The 17,314-nt window shown below is 47.9% G+C and overlaps 1 protein-coding gene across 1 annotated transcript in view; it reads right to left on the bottom strand.

Moving 5' to 3' along the window:
- Positions 1–17,314, bottom strand: part of PIK3AP1 (phosphoinositide-3-kinase adaptor protein 1) — a 187,217-nt gene that overhangs the window by 12,444 nt on the left and 157,459 nt on the right. The window contains exon 13 of the mRNA XM_056530352.1: positions 5,228–5,300. Within this exon, the coding sequence (XP_056386327.1) occupies positions 5,228–5,300 (73 nt within the window). The remainder of the gene's footprint in view (positions 1–5,227; positions 5,301–17,314) is intronic.

The raw sequence follows: 17,314 nt of genomic DNA, 5'->3' as shown, positions 1-17,314 counted from the left end.
AAACTGCCTACACTACGTATTTCCTTCTACAGCATATTGCTACCTTGTGGGGAATGGGGATACTACCTAGCACCACACTTTTTTTCCAGGTATACAAAAGGGCACCAATTACAGGAACCGCACCTAGTTCTTTGGAGCCAGTTCTCACTGTTGGCCGAGCTAGTTGTAAAACTACTTCTTACTTGGATGTTTTTTTATATTTTTTATTTTTTTTAAAGTTATCAATGGTTTGTGCATAACCGATTAGATCCGCATTGCTTTGGATTAAGAACCAATTGTCATAAATAGATTTTTTGATCTGTTTCGCCATAGGACTGAATTGGAAGGAGAAAGAGAAATGGTAGGGACTACTAGAAAAACTTTCTGTATTTTGAGAGGCAGTTAAATTGATACCAGCATGCAAGGTATTTTTCTTCCTACTTTTTTTGTCTCTTTTTCCTTTCAAATTTTTTTTTGTTTTGTGTTTTTGCTCTTTTCATTGCTTTATCTAAGGCTTGTTTCACACTACAAAATTACTCCGTTATAGCCCGTTATTAATAACGGCCGTTATTTTGCACTATTTCTCCCATTACTATCTTCCATCACAAAATAACGGCCGTTATTAATAACGGGTTAAAGCGGCTATTAGAAAAATCCCATAGACTATAATGGTATTTTCTAATGGCCGTATAGGATTTTGTAACTGCCGTTTTACAGCTGATTTTCAGACGGAACTTCGTACAGATCTTTAAAACGGAGTAATTTTGTAGTTTGAAAGGGGCCTAACACTGCAATTGGGTACTCCCTTTTAAGCAATCTTTCTTGTAGATCTGAAGCTTGTCTTTCACAGTCGCTTTCCTTACTATTTATGCGCCTAAGGTGTAAAAATTGTCCATAGGGGTCCGCTGATTTGACGTGCTCGGGGTGAGAGCTATTGAAATGGAGAAGGAAATTACAGACAGTGGGTTTCCTGTAACCCTTAGTCAATAAATTCCCCTCCTCTATCACCACGAGCACGTCAAGGAACTCTAGCTCCAATGGACCTATTTTAGATGTAAACTTTAAGTTCAGGCAATTATTTGAGTTCAATGTGGAAACAAACGTCAAAATCTCTAATTCAGAGCCTGTCCACACCATAAAGATGTCATCGACAAATCATCGACAACATGCAATATATTTAAAAAATGGGTTGGTATATGAAAAAATATGTAATTTCTCAAACAATGCAACATACAAATTTGCTACCGTACAGGCGACCGGAGTGCCCATAGCAACTCCACCTGTTTGTATCAACCGCTCATCGCCAAACTTAAATGAGTTAGATGTCAGAATTAACATAAGTGCATCGCACACAAAATCAATATAGTTAAGAGATCTACCGGACCGATTGAGGAACTCTCTTATGGCCTCTACACCCTTGCTCTGGGGGATACTCGTATACAAACTCTCTATGTCGAGAGACACCAACATGGCATTATCTGGCCAACTTAAACTCTCCAACGTAAGTAGAAATTGTCAGGATTCGGCAGGCTGGTGGTGGATCCTCTGTGTCAGTGAGGGATTGGCGAGGACCGTACCGGAGGACTGGTTCTAAGTTGCTACTGGTTTTCACCAGAGCCCGCCGCAAAGCGGGATGGTCTTGCTGCGGCGGTAGCAACCAGGTCGTGTCCACCGGTAGCGGCTCAACCTCACTGACTGCTGAGAGTGGCGTGGTACAGGAGGACTAGACCGAGGCGAGGTCAGACGTAGCAGAAGGACAGGGCAGGTGGCAAAGGTTCGTAGTCAAGGGCAATGGCAGAAGGTCTGGAAACACTGGTAAGGGAACTCACAAATGCTTTCACTAGGCACTGAGGCAACAAGATCCGGCAAGGACAGGAAGGGGAAGTGGGTATTTATACACATGGAGCAGGGAAGCTAATAGACGCTGATAGGGCCAGGCACCAATTAGTGGTGCACTGGCCCTTTAAATCTTAGAGAGCCGGCGTGCGCGCGCCCTAGAGAGTGGAGCCGCGTGAGCCAGGACGTGACAGCCAGGGAACGGGGCAGGTGAGTAGAATGGGAATCCGACCCGCGGGCGGGCGCGTCCCACTATGCGGATCGCATCCCCACCGGCAGTGACAGTGCAGCGCTCCCGGTCAGCGGGTCTGACCGGGGCGCTGCAGAGAGGAGAACGCCGCGAGCGCTCCGGGGAGGAGCAGGGACCCGGAGCGCTCGGCGTAACAGAAATTTGTTGGTGTCTTTGACTAAAAAGGGTATCTCCCCTAACAACGGGTGCAGGAGCCAATCGATGAACCTTGAAATCGGTTCAGTTAGTGACCCCACCCTGGAGACAATCGGTCTCCTGGGTGGGGACACCAAGGTTTTGTGTGTCTTAGGCAAAAAATACCAGATCGCTGGTTTTGGGTTGGCAGGCAAGAGTTTTTCTGCCATTTTTTTCGATATGATTTTTTTTTTCCACATTGCTTCTCAAAAGTGTCTGAAGTTTCATGGTAAATTTAGGAAGTGGATTAGAGGGGATTTTTTTCTATAGAATCTTTCGTCCTCTAATTGCCTTTTGGCCTCTGTTATATAATAATCCTTATCCATTAAGACAATGTTGCCCCCTTTGTCGGACTTAACAATTATGTCATCTCTTTTTTTCACCCTTTCTAGGGCTGCTCTTTCTTCTTTCGTTAGATTAGTTGGATCGGAGGGGTAGCGTAAAGCTTTCAAATCTGCTAATACTCATTTTTGGAAGAGATCAATGTTGCTTCCCGACTTCACTGCTGGGGTAAAGGAAGAATCCACCCCACTCGTGAACTCGGGAACGCAAGTTATATCTGACTCCTTTTCAGATTGTTCCTCCAACAGGAAGTCAGTAAGTGCATTTAAACATTCCAATTCTGATGCTGGGACATCTTGCAGTGCACTAAAGCCAAGGGTACCATTCCTACAGGAATTTCTCCTTCTGCTCTTAACATATTGTTACTTTTATTGTGAAATAATTTTTTTAAACTTATTTTTCGAATAGTTCTAAACAGATCTATTTCAAAATTAACAGGATTAAAGTCCTCTGTTAGACAAAAATTTTAACCCTTGGCTAAGACTGATTTTGTCCCATCGTCCATGAGGAATTTGGACAAGTTGATTACAGCCAATTCTTCTGGAGGGTCTAATTCTGCCAAGACACAGTCTTTCTCTTGTAGCCTCTGTTTCCTCTTTCTCCCCCGCCGCAATTCTTTTCCTCCTAAAGGGATATTCGATTCTGCAGTACTTGCGGTTTACACGAAACCCACTGCCTGTAATTCCCTTCTCCATTTCAAAAGCTATCACCCCGAGCACATCAAATCAGCTGTCCTCTATCGACAATGTTTACACCATAGGCGCATAAATAGTAGGGAAAGCAACTATGAAAGGAAAAAGAGACAAAAAAAGTAGGCAGAAAAATACCTCACATGCTAGTATCAATTTAATTGCCTCTCAAAGTACCGAAAGTTTTTCTAGTAGTCCCTACCATTTCTCCTTCCAATTCGGTCCTATGGCGAAACAGATCAAAAAATCTATTTATCACAATTGGTTCTTAATCCAAAACGATGCAGATCTAATGGGTTATGCACAAACCACTGATAACTTTAAAAAAATGTAATAATATAAAAAACATCCTAGTAAGAAGTAGTTTTACAACTAGCTCGGCCAACAGTGAGAACTGGCTCCAAAGAACTATTACCCCTGGAATGCCTAGGTGCGGTTCCCGTAATTGGTGCCCTTTTGTATACCTGGAAAAAAGTGTGGTGCTAGGTGGTATCCCCATCCCCCGCAAGGAAGAAATATGCTGCAGAACGAAATACGTAGTGTATGCAGTTTTATGCCCTTGTAAAAGGTATTACATAGGGTGCACAATACGATCACTAAATATAAAATTCTGTGAACATGTTCACTCTATACAAACAAAAAAAGGTTCACCTAGGTTGATAGACCATATTGCGGAGGAACATGCAGGAGACACTAAAAGTATGAAATTTCGAGGTTTAGAAATGGTACCAGCGAGAGGAGGTATTGACAGATGCAGAGCGCTTCTCCAGTGAGAGGTTAATTGGATCATTCAGACCAGAGCTAGGGGAAACCTAGGTCTGAATGATCGCTTAGACATGAACGCGTTTGTCTAAACCCCACTTATTATCTGTACGTTCTTATGAGTTGTACAAGGTTGTGGATTGAAATTGGTCCTTGTAACATGTCATTTTAGTTTTTCTACAGATCCGAATATGTTATTTGCTGTTTTTATGCTGTTGCAGTTTTGTTACACCCCCTCTCTGACGCGATAGGTGTGAGGAGGTATTTACCTGGCCTCTCGCGTCAAGGGAGGCGTGCCCTGAGGAAGTGCCGTGAATGGCGTGAAATAGCTGTTGTCCAAACGCACTGCATGCCCAGCGCCCCGCTACATGATTAGCGCTCCAAACCAAATAAAGAAGCTTTTGTCTAATGTACTGTGAGTGCCACCTGAATTTCTTTCTTATGTTATAGTATACATATGCTGGTCCAATAGTGAAAGGGAAGATAAGTGGTACACAAAGCGTTAACCTCACAAATTTGTGCAAAACTAATAACAGCATATATAAGTGGCATACAGTGCATAAGCTGCAGGTCCACAGATGAAGAACATATCACTGCTAGATGAACAGATTCAAACATAAAAATGAGATTTGGATACTGAAGAAGATATTCAAACCGATACACACAGCCATTGTACACCAAAAAAGGGAATACTATCAATATATGCTGTTGATTGTAGATTTCTTTTCTGCAGCATCAGATCCCATTTTTTTATGTTTGAACCTATTTTTTTAGAAACAGGGCTAGGAAAAGTTTAAAATGCCGGGAGCAATTAGGTGCAGTTTTTGCCATTTTGGCCAACATTCATATTGGCATTCAAAGAAGATTAAGTCTTTTCATTATATATTTTGTCTAAAAGTACTACTTCAAAAAATGCACTGAACTGAAATGGGTTAAACTGCCTCTATCTACATGATAGGCCATCACTTGCTGATCGGTAGGGGGCCCACATCCTTCATTCATTAAGTTCAATTGTTGCTAAACTTTGAATCATTCAACAGCCCCATAAAGAATTATGGACAATTATGTACCTGTTCTCGAGATTGGTGGGGGATCCTGAGATCAGACCTTCACTGATCAGCTTGTTAACAAGCTGAGATAAAAATACCCCATTTAATACCAATGTTTAGTTCCTTATCGTCTGGAGCATAATTACCTGAAGATTTTCTCAGTTTTTTATTTTCATTACGTCTTCGGTTTATACTATCACGTAATTTTTTAAGGTTTTCCTAAAAAAAAGTGAGAATGAAAGTTATTTTTTTCAACTAGCTTTGTTTTTCCGTGCAAAAGAAAATTGTTAATAAAGCATCCAAACTCCAGGCAAGTTTACAGGTAACTTCTGGCAGGTGATGTGGCTAGAGAAGAGGGTGTGTGCTGGGTTAGTGCAATAATACTGTTATTCAGTTTGACATGCAGATTAGAGGTGTCGCTATTAGAGTCACTGTCGCAGAGCGGCACAATGACAGAGCCTGGTGATGGCATCAGTATGAGGAGACAATATAGGGGCTGAATGACACAGCGTGAAAGTAGCAGTAGCATGAGGAGACCATATAGTGGCCGAATGACACAGCCTGGACTTGTTGGCAGCATATAGTGTCTGAATGACACAGCCTGGAGGTGGCGGCAGCATGAGAAGACCATATAGTGGCTGAATAACACAGCGTGGAAGTGGCGGCAGCATGAGGAGACCATATAGTGGCTGAACGACCCAGCCTGGAGGTGGCAACAGCCTGACGAGACCATAGGGCTGTTACGCCGAGCGCTCCGGGTCCCCGCTCCTCCCCGGAGCGCTCGCTACACTTCCCTCACTGCAGCGCCCCGGTCGGTTCCACGGACCCGGGGCGCTGCGTTACCACCTCCGGCCGGGATGCGATTCGCGATGCGGGTAGCGCCCGCTCGCGATGCGCACCCCGGCTCCCGTACCTTACTCGCTCCCCGTCAGTTCTGTCCCGGCGCGCGCGGCCCCGCTCCCTAGGGCGCGCGCGCGCCGGGTCTTTGCGATTTAAAGGGCCACTGCACCGCTGATTGGTGCAGTGGTTCCAATTAGTGTTTACACCTGTGCACTTCCCTATATCACCTCACTTCCCCTTCACTCCCTCGCCGGATCTTGTTGCCCTAGTGCCAGTGAAAGCGTTCCTTGTGTGTTCCTTGCCTGTGATTCCAGACCTTCTGCCGTTGCCCCTGACTACGATCCTTGCTGCCTGCCCCGACCTTCTGCTACGTCCGACCTTGCTTCTGTCTACTCCCTTGTACCGCGCCTATCTTCAGCAGCCAGAGAGGTTGAGCCGTTGCTAGGGGATACGACCTGGTCACTACCGCCGCAGCAAGACCATCCCGCTTTGCGGCGGGCTCTGGTGAAAACCAGTAGTGACTTAGAACCGATCCTCTAGCACGGTCCACGCCAATCCCTCTCTGGCACAGAGGATCCACTACCTGCCAGCCGGCATCGTGACAGTAGATCCGGCCATGGATCCCGCTGAAGTTCCTCTGCCAGTTGTCGCTGACCTCACCACGGTGGTCGCCCAGCAGTCACAACAGATTGCGCAACAAGGCCAACAGCTGTCTCAACTGACTGTTATGCTACAACAGTTACTACCACAGCTCCAGCAATCATCTCCTCCGCCAGCTCCTGTACCTCCTCCGCAGCGAGTGGCCGCTTCTGGAATACGACTATCCTTGCCGGATAAATTTGATGGGGACTCTAAGTTTTGCCGTGGCTTTCTTTCCCAATGTTCATTACACTTGGAGATGATGTCGGACCAGTTCCCCACTGAAAGGTCTAAGGTGGCTTTCGTAGTCAGCCTGCTGTCTGGAAAAGCCCTGGCTTGGGCCACACCGCTCTGGGACCGCAATGACCCCGTCACTGCCTCTGTACACTCCTTCTTCTCGGAAATTCGAAGTGTCTTTGAGGAACCTGCCCGAGCCTCTTCTGCTGAGACTGCCCTGTTGAACCTGGTCCAGGGTAATTCTTCCGTTGGCGAGTATGCCGTACAGTTCCGTACCCTTGCTTCAGAATTATCCTGGAATAATGAGGCACTCTGCGCGACCTTTAAAAAAGGCCTATCCAGCAACATTAAAGATGTTCTGGCCGCACGAGAAATCCCTGCTAACCTACATGAACTCATCCATCTTGCCACTCGCATTGACATGCGTTTTTCCGAACGGCGTCAGGAGCTCCGCCAGGATATGGACTCTGTTCGCACGAGGCGTTTCTTCTCCCCGGCTCCTCTCTCCTCTGGTCCCCTGCAATCTGTTCCTGTGCCTCCCGCCGTGGAGGCTATGCAGGTCGACCGGTCTCGCCTGACACCCCAAGAGAGGACACGACGCCGCATGGAGAATCTCTGCCTGTACTGTGCTAGTACCGAACACTTCCTGAAGGATTGTCCTATCCGTCCTCCCCGCCTGGAAAGACGTCCGCTGACTCCGCACAAAGGTGAGACAGTCCTTGATGTCTACTCTGCTTCTCCACGTCTTACTGTGCCTGTGCGGATGTCTGCCTCTGCCTTCTCCTTCTCTGCTGTGGCCTTCTTGGACTCTGGATCTGCAGGAAATTTCATCTTAGCCTCTCTCGTCAACAAGTTCAACATCCCGGTGACCAGTCTCGCCAGACCCCTCTACATCAATTGTGTAAACAATGAAAGATTGGACTGTACTATACGTTTCCGCACGGAGCCCCTTCTAATGTGCATCGGATCTCATCACGAGAGGATTGAACTGTTGGTCCTCCCCAATTGCACTTCTGAAATCCTTCTTGGACTTCCCTGGCTTCAACTCCATTCCCCAATCCTGGATTGGTCCACTGGGGAGATCAAGAGTTGGGGGCCCTCTTGTTCCAAGGACTGCTTAAAACCGGTTCCCAGTAAACCTTGCCGTGTCCCTGTGCTTCCTCATGTAACCGGTCTCCCTAAGGCCTATATGGACTTTGCGGACGTTTTTTGCAAAAAACAAGCTGAGACTCTACCTCCTCACAGGCCTTATGATTGTCCCATTGACCTCCTCCCGGGCACTACTCCACCCCGGGGCAGAATCTATCCTCTGTCCGTCCCAGAGACTCTTGCCATGTCTGAATACGTCCAAGAAAATTTAAAAAAGGGCTTTATCCGTAAATCCTCCTCTCCTGCCGGAGCCGGATTTTTCTTTGTGTCCAAAAAAGATGGCTCTCTACGTCCTTGCATTGACTACCGCGGTCTTAATAAAATCACGGTTAAGAACCGCTACCCCCTACCCCTCATCTCTGAACTCTTTGATCGTCTCCAAGGTGCCCATATTTTTACCAAACTGGACTTAAGAGGTGCTTATAATCTCATCCGCATCAGAGAGGGGGATGAATGGAAAACGGCATTTAACACCAGAGATGGACACTTTGAGTATCTGGTCATGCCCTTTGGTCTATGCAACGCCCCTGCCGTCTTCCAAGACTTTGTTAATGAAATTTTTCGTGATCTACTATACTCCTGTGTTGTTGTATATCTGGACGATATCCTGATTTTTTCTGCCAATCTAGAAGAACACCGCCAGCATGTCCGTATGGTTCTTCAGAGACTTCGTGATAATCAACTCTATGCCAAAATAGAGAAATGTCTGTTTGAATGCCAATCTCTTCCTTTTCTAGGATACTTGGTCTCTGGCCAGGGACTACAAATGGACCCAGATAAACTCTCTGCCGTCTTAGATTGGCCACGCCCCTCCGGACTCCGTGCCATCCAACGTTTTTTGGGGTTCGCCAATTATTACAGGCAATTTATTCCACATTTTTCTACCATTGTGGCTCCTATTGTGGCTTTAACAAAAAAAAATGCCGATCCCAAGTCCTGGCCTCCTCAAGCGGAAGACGCCTTTAAACGACTCAAGTCTGCCTTTTCTTCGGCTCCCGTGCTCTCCAGACCTGACCCATCTAAACCCTTCCTATTGGAGGTTGATGCCTCCTCAGTGGGAGCTGGAGCTGTCCTTCTACAAAAAAACTCTTCCGGGCATGCTGTTACTTGTGGTTTTTTTTCCAGGACCTTCTCTCCGGCGGAGAGGAACTACTCCATCGGGGATCGAGAGCTTCTAGCCATTAAATTAGCACTTGAGGAATGGAGGCATCTGCTGGAGGGATCAAGATTTCCAGTTATTATTTACACCGATCACAAGAACCTCTCCTACCTCCAGTCTGCCCAACGGCTGAATCCTCGTCAGGCCAGGTGGTCTCTGTTCTTTGCCCGATTTAATTTTGAAATTCACTTTCGGCCTGCTGATAAAAACATTAGGGCCGATGCTCTCTCTCGTTCCTCAGATGCCTCTGAAATTGAACTCTCTCCTCAACACATCATTCCTCCTGACTGCCTGATTTCCACTTCTCCAGCCTCCATCAGGCAAACTCCTCCAGGAAAGACCTTTGTTTCTCCACGCCAACGCCTTGGGATCCTCAAATGGGGTCACTCCTCCCATCTCGCAGGTCATGCGGGCATCAAGAAATCTGTGCAACTCATCTCTCGCTTCTATTGGTGGCCGACTCTAGAGACTGATGTGGTGGACTTTGTGCGAGCCTGCACTATCTGTGCCCGGGATAAGACTCCTCGCCAGAAGCCCGCTGGTTTTCTTCATCCTCTACCTGTCCCCGAACAACCTTGGTCTCTGATTGGTATGGATTTTATTACTGACTTACCCCCATCCCATGGCAACACTGTTATTTGGGTGGTCGTTGATCGATTCTCCAAAATCGCACATTTCATCCCTCTTCCTGGCCTTCCTTCAGCGCCTCAGTTGGCTAAACAATTTTTTGTACACATTTTTCGTCTTCACGGGTTGCCTACACAGATCGTCTCGGATAGAGGCGTCCAATTTGTGTCTAAATTCTGGAGGGCTCTCTGTAAACAACTCAAGATTAAATTAAATTTTTCTTCTGCATACCATCCTCAATCCAATGGACAAGTAGAGAGAATTAACCAGATCTTGGGTGACTATTTACGACATTTTGTTTCCTCCCGCCAGGATGACTGGGCAGATCTTCTACCTTGGGCCGAATTCTCGTATAATTTCAGAATCTCTGAATCTTCCTCCAAATCTCCGTTTTTCGTGGTGTACGGCCGTCACCCTCTTCCCCCCCTCCCTACCCCCTTGCCCTCTGGTCTGCCCGCTGTGGATGAAATTTCTCGTGATCTTTCCACCATATGGAAAGAGACCCAAAATTCTCTCTTACAGGCTTCTTCTCGCATGAAGAGATTCGCAGATAAGAAAAGAAGAGCTCCTCCCATTTTTTCCCCTGGAGACAAGGTATGGCTCTCCGCTAAATATGTCCGTTTCCGTGTCCCGAGCTATAAGTTGGGACCACGCTATCTTGGTCCTTTTAAAGTTTTGTGTCAAATTAATCCTGTCTCTTACAAACTTCTTCTTCCTCCTTCTCTTCGTATCCCTAATGCCTTTCACGTCTCTCTTCTTAAACCTCTCATCCTCAACCGTTTTTCTCCTAAATCTGTTCCTCCCACTCCTGTTTCCGGCTCCTCGGACATCTTCTCTGTCAAAGAGATTTTGGCCTCTAAAAAGGTCAGGGGAAGAACTTTTTTTTTAGTGGATTGGGAGGGTTGTGGTCCAGAAGAGAGGTCCTGGGAACCTGAGGACAATATCCTGGACAAAAGTCTGATCCTCAGGTTCTCAGGCCCCAAGAAGAGGGGGAGACCCAAGGGGGGGGGTACTGTTACGCCGAGCGCTCCGGGTCCCCGCTCCTCCCCGGAGCGCTCGCTACACTTCCCTCACTGCAGCGCCCCGGTCGGTTCCACGGACCCGGGGCGCTGCGTTACCACCTCCGGCCGGGATGCGATTCGCGATGCGGGTAGCGCCCGCTCGCGATGCGCACCCCGGCTCCCGTACCTTACTCGCTCCCCGTCAGTTCTGTCCCGGCGCGCGCGGCCCCGCTCCCTAGGGCGCGCGCGCGCCGGGTCTTTGCGATTTAAAGGGCCACTGCACCGCTGATTGGTGCAGTGGTTCCAATTAGTGTTTACACCTGTGCACTTCCCTATATCACCTCACTTCCCCTTCACTCCCTCGCCGGATCTTGTTGCCCTAGTGCCAGTGAAAGCGTTCCTTGTGTGTTCCTTGCCTGTGATTCCAGACCTTCTGCCGTTGCCCCTGACTACGATCCTTGCTGCCTGCCCCGACCTTCTGCTACGTCCGACCTTGCTTCTGTCTACTCCCTTGTACCGCGCCTATCTTCAGCAGCCAGAGAGGTTGAGCCGTTGCTAGGGGATACGACCTGGTCACTACCGCCGCAGCAAGACCATCCCGCTTTGCGGCGGGCTCTGGTGAAAACCAGTAGTGACTTAGAACCGATCCTCTAGCACGGTCCACGCCAATCCCTCTCTGGCACAGAGGATCCACTACCTGCCAGCCGGCATCGTGACAAGGGCCTCACAATTTAAAAGATTAAAGATATTTTTTAACATTTAAATCGAAGATTTCAAATAGAAGAACCTAAAAAGTTTTATTTAATGTGCCAGCAGTATGAGGAGACCACATGGCGGTACAGTGACACAGCCTGGAGGTGGCGGAAGCATGAGGAGACCATTAGTGGCTGAATGACCCAGCCTGGAGGTGGCAACACACTGATGAGTCCATAGGGCCTCACAATTGAAACGATTAAAGATATTATTTAGCATTTAAATCGAAGATTTCAAATAGATGAACCTAAAAAGTTTAATTTAATGTGCTAGCAGCATGAGGAGACCACATGGCGGTACAGTGACACAGCCTGGAGGTGGCAGAAGCATGAGGAGACCATATAGTGGCTGAATGACACAGCCTGGAGTTGGAAGCAGCAAGAGCAGACCATATAGTGGCTGAATGACACAGCCTTGAGTTGGCGGCAGCATGAGGAGACCATATAGTGGCTGAATGACACAGCATGGAGGTGGCAGCAGCATGAGGAGACCATATAGTGGCTGAATGACCTAGCCTGGAGGTGGCAACAGCCTGACGAGACTATGGGGCCTCACAATTGAAAAGATTAAAGATATGTTTTAACATTTAAATTGAAGATTTCAAATAGATAAACATAAAAAGTTTTATTTAAAGGGTTATCAAGGGAAAAAATTTTTTTTTATATATATCAACTGGCTCCAGAAAGTTAAACTGATTTGTAAATTACTTCTATTAAAAAAATCTGAATACTTTCAGTACTTATGAGCTGCTGAAGTTGAGTTGTTGTTTTCTGTCTAAGTGCTCTCTGATGACACCTGTCTTGGGAACTGTCCAGAGTAGAAGCAAATCCCTATAGCTAACCTCTTCTACTATGTGCAGTTCCCGAGACAAGCAGAGATGTCAGCAGAGAGCACTGTTGCCAGACAGAAAAGAACAACTCAACTTCAGAAGCTGATAATTATTGGAAGGATTAAGATTTTTTAATAGAAGTCATTTACAAATCATATGCCTACTGAAGAAAGGGCCGTTTTGACAAACTAGGGCCCTGAAACGCGTCTAGGTGTTGTAATTCCGCACCACCGATATTCACACAGAACGCACCAACCTGAGGACTCCGAGCCAGTTTTTGGGCTGCAACCACAGCTCTGCATCAACCAGCCGTCCTGTATCCAGCTCCAAGATCCAGGCATTGCTGCCGATTGCCCGTGATGTCACACGCCATAGGACACCACAAGGCCTGCACACAAAGACTGTATACCACCATCTATCAGCGGGTATCCTGCAAGCAGCATTCACTGCAGCTGTTTTCACCTAAAAACCCTGCAAAATGGCAGTGTTTGTAGGTGGAAATAGGTAGAGGTTCCTGTGTGGGGCCGCCCTTTATAGGGAGAGTAACACTTGCCAAGAAGGGAATTAATAATGCGAGATTTGGGCCTTACAGGGGACGTTTTTACCCCCGCCAGTTACAATGGACCATACATTGTTCCCTTCCACCTTTTAGAGGTCTTTGCATCACATCAATGCTTGGTGTGTAGGTGGCACATGGTGTTTTTTGCACACCTTTCCTAATGTTTGATTTCAAAAAAATTTTATCCTAAGAAAAGTTAAGTTTTAGCTAATGCATATCCTCAATACTTACTTGTAATCCGATGTGGAGGAATGTCTGTAACTGGGGAGCAGCACCTTAAATATGTTTTGCACTATCCATATTTATGAAGTGTTGGTGTGGCACCATGGTCAATCTACTCGGATGCATCAGGCATTGGTGGTTGGAAAACCTGGCTGATCCATGCCTGATTCATCTTCACAAAGGTTAGTCTTTCCACATTTTTCATGGACAGACGAGTTCTCCTTGGGGTTACTATGGCCCCCACTGCACTAAACACCCGCTCTGATGGCGCACTACTGACCGGGCAGGACAGTTTTTCCATGGCAAACTCTTCTAGTTGCGGCCACAAATCAAGTTTGGCTGCCCAGAAGTCCAGTGGATCTTCAAGATGAGTTTGCATGGTCATGTCAAGGTATGCCACCCCCTGCTGGTTCAGGTGCTGCTCCAGGTCTACCTGCTGCTGATAAGTTGCTTCACTATGTGGTGGATGAAGAAAGCTAATCATCAGCGACTTTAGGCTCAGGCTGCTGCTGATGGAGCTGGTACTGCTCCTGCCACCCCACCCCTCCCCAGGAGCCATGGCAGTGGAAGGTGAGCACAGAGGGCCCCCCGAGTCAGACCTGCGAGAGGATGGACGATAATGCAGATAGGCATCGGCCAACTGACTACGTGGGATATCTCTGCAGTAGGTCAGTTTGTCCTCCCTCTCAGTGGGTGTAAAAAAGGCCCCCATTTTGCGAGGGACCAATAAGGTGGAGAGCCAGAAGTCATCCTGCTGCCGAATGATGACAATTCGGCGGTCACTACGCAAGCAAGTGAGCATGTATCGTGCCAAATGTGCAAGTGACTCGAAGGGACTCCCTGCCTCCACTGCATACTGCCATGGTGTGTCTGGGTCCTCTGTCTCACCTTCCTCATAACCCTTTAGCTCCTCTGGCTGCTCCTGCTCCTCCTCTTCTGTCAGATGACTAGAAAAAACGCCCAACTCGCGAAACCTAAACGGTGCTCCACTGTGCCCCTCCTTCTCCTCCCGTTCAGCCCCCACAGGGCAGGGGTCGGTCACTATGGTTCCCATTTCCAGTCTTCGTGGAGTAAGCCATGATTCGATTTCTTGATGAATGACTTTTAGAAGTTCCTCCCCTGTGTGACTCTGTTCGCCAAGGCAAACCATGTGAAGAACAGCGTGACGCTGCTGTGCCCTGCACACAAGGTATGCTGTAGGGGCACTGAGATTTGTCCGTGCAGCAGAGGCTGAGGACACAGTGGAAGATGAGGAGGCAGAGTCACATACTGTCACGGGACCAATGGCCTGAAAGCGTGGAGGCTGAAGAGGCGCGACCTGTCCAAGTTGCTGTTTTGGCTGTGCAGGAACCACATTCACCCAGTCCGCCGTAAAGGACATGTATTGTCCCTGACTGTAGTTACAGCTCCACACGTCGGCGCTGCCGTGCACTTTGTTACACAGTGACAGGCTCAAGGACTGGCCAACCTTCTGTTCCACAAAATTGCGCAGGGCTGGTACTGCCTTCTTCGCAAAGAAATGACGGCTTGGGACTCTCCACCTCTGCTCGGCACAAGCCATCAGTTCTCTGAAAGGTGCAGAGTCCACCACTTAAAAAGGGAGGGACTGCAGCACCAGCAACTTGGAAAGGAGCACATTCAGCTTCTGTGCCGTTCGATAATTGGGCACATACTGTTGACTCTTGGACATGGCTTCACCAATGGATTGCTGGCGGAATGACTGACTCGACGTAGGAGGAACAGGAGCTTCTGGAGCGACAGAAGATAGGTATGACACACAGCTCCCTTCGGCCGAGGTGGTGTAACCTTGGCTGGCTGAAACAGGGAGCGGTGTGCCACTGGGTGATGCTGCAGGCTGGACCACCGCATCGGAGCCATGGAACTCCCAGGCCACTTTATGGTGATGCTGCATATGTTGACGCAAGGCCGTGGTGCCATTATTGAGACATCTTGCATGTGGCCAGGTCAACATCCTCCGGATGCTTGATAAAAAAAAACGCCACATCGCCGAGTAGCTGATTTTCCCACCAACAGTCCTCACTGATTGACTGTTACTGCTGCCAACTCCAGGAACCCCTTTTCCACTACCTCACGGGAAGGTAGGCTGCCACGAGACAGGTGGTCTACCCCGGGCACTTTTGGCTCCAGACTTTCCACTTCTGCCACCATGCTACTACCTTGCTGGCTCAGCTGCTGCCTCACAGGCAACCTGCAACCCTCTTTTCCTGATGATGATGAAGCCCCTCCTGCACCCGGCTCCCAATTGCGATCGGCTTCATTATCATTGAGTTGTGTCTGCACATCACTGATGTCCTCCTCAGGTTCCTCAACAGTGTCTGTTTCAGGACCCTCAATGCTCGCAACACCACCTCCCACACCACTCTCCTCATCACTGCTTGCCCGCCTAGTCTCCTCCACTTCTTGGCGGGGCAGTAACTGCTGACTGTCCTCTATTAGATTGTCCTCACTAAATAGCGGAGCTGAACCCACAGCATAACATACTTCTGTGGGGGAGGGAACAGCATAGGACAGGGGCAATGGGAGGACAGGGACTGCTCCCGGGCCATGCCAACAGAGGGCTGTGTCTGAGGAACCCAACGACTCTTGACTGGGGGGTGACAGATGTCACTTGTGATGAAGTGGATGACCGTGTTAACCAATCGATGACGGCAGATAGGTTGCTGGTCGAGACACAACCGCTAGCTGATACCGGAAGCTCAGGCCTCTAGCTGCAACTCCTGCTGCCACTCATCCCTAGTCTGCTAGGACCTATGCCTGATGAATTTAGGCCTCTGACACTCCTCTGTGCACGTCCTGGCACTTCTCTGCCTGACATACTTAGTGCGTATATGATGGGAGGAGAATACGCTCCACTACGCTTAAATCAGTATTTGTCTACAACATCAGCAGGTGTGTACTTTTGGCTGGCCTTTCACAGTATCTAGGCCATTTAGACTTTAACAGGAACAAATTGTTACACCACTTAGATGTACGTATGTGGTATGCACTTATGAGGGGAGGACAATGCGCTTCAGTACGCTTAAAACAGTATTTAACTACAACACCAGCAGGTTTTTACTTTTGCCTGGCCTTTCACAGTATCTAGGCCATTAAGACTTTAACCTCTTAAGGACGTAGGGAATACCTGTACGCCCTATGCCCGGTCCCGGTGTTTAAAACAGGGTCACACCATGACGGTCCCGGCTGCCATTTATAGCCGGGTCCCTGGGCTAACAGCGCGTGGCACCGATCATTGTGCGGCGCGCTATTAACCCTTCAGACGCGGCCATTAAAGTTGGCCGCCGCGTGTGAAAGTAAACGCTTTCCAGCAGCTCAGTCGGGCTGATCGGGACATCGCGATAAAATCGCGATGTCATGATCAGCTAGGATGCGAGCATGGGTCCCCTTACCTGTCTCCGCCACTTCCGATCTGGGTTTGATTGCTTCAAGTCTGAGCTACAGCCTTGAGCAATCGAGCCCCTATCTCGCTGATCCATGCAAAGCTATGGCTTTGCAGGGATCAGCATGAGAGACCAGTGTGTGCAGTGCTATTGCTCAAAAAAAGTGAAAAAAATAAAGTTAACAAAGGTCATTTAACCCCTTCCCTAATAAAAGTTTGAATCACCCCCTTTTCCCATAAAAAAAACTGTGTAAATAAAAATAAACATATGTGGTATCGCCGCGTGCTATATATATATATATATATATATATATATATACAGCAACAGAAGAATGCAGCAGCACACTGCCAGCACAAGGATATAGGTGCAACATGAATATGCAGTTAAAACATGGAGAGCTATACAGCTATGGTGTAATAGATGCAAATGTGAAACTATGAAATAGTGAGGCACTTAGCTCGCAAATTTGTCTCCGCCGGCGGTCAAATAGCTTGGACCGTCCCACCGCGATAAGGTAGCCTCCTGGGACGGACCCTACACTGTGAATATGCCTCTGTGTGAACAGTTCAGTAAGCATGGCAGGATCTGGAACATCCAAGCCACCTTATATACACACCTGATAGAGGTGGGTGGGGTGCAAGGCCAACATGGAGGTAGCCACTCCCCCGTATGTGCAATACAGACAAAGAATAAGTCAGCCAGCACTTTAGTTGATACCAAACTATTATATGGACCTGGCCTACAGGTGCACGCTACTAGGCTAGATATACAGCAACAGAAGAATGCAGCAGCACACTGCCAGCACAAAGATATAGGT

The sequence above is a fragment of the Hyla sarda genome, chromosome 7 (genome assembly GCF_029499605.1).
Source record: "Hyla sarda isolate aHylSar1 chromosome 7, aHylSar1.hap1, whole genome shotgun sequence".
Classification (NCBI taxonomy): Eukaryota; Metazoa; Chordata; class Amphibia; order Anura; family Hylidae; genus Hyla; species Hyla sarda.
Note: the sequence above shows the minus strand (reverse complement) of the source record. Positions and strands in the feature narration are given on the sequence as shown.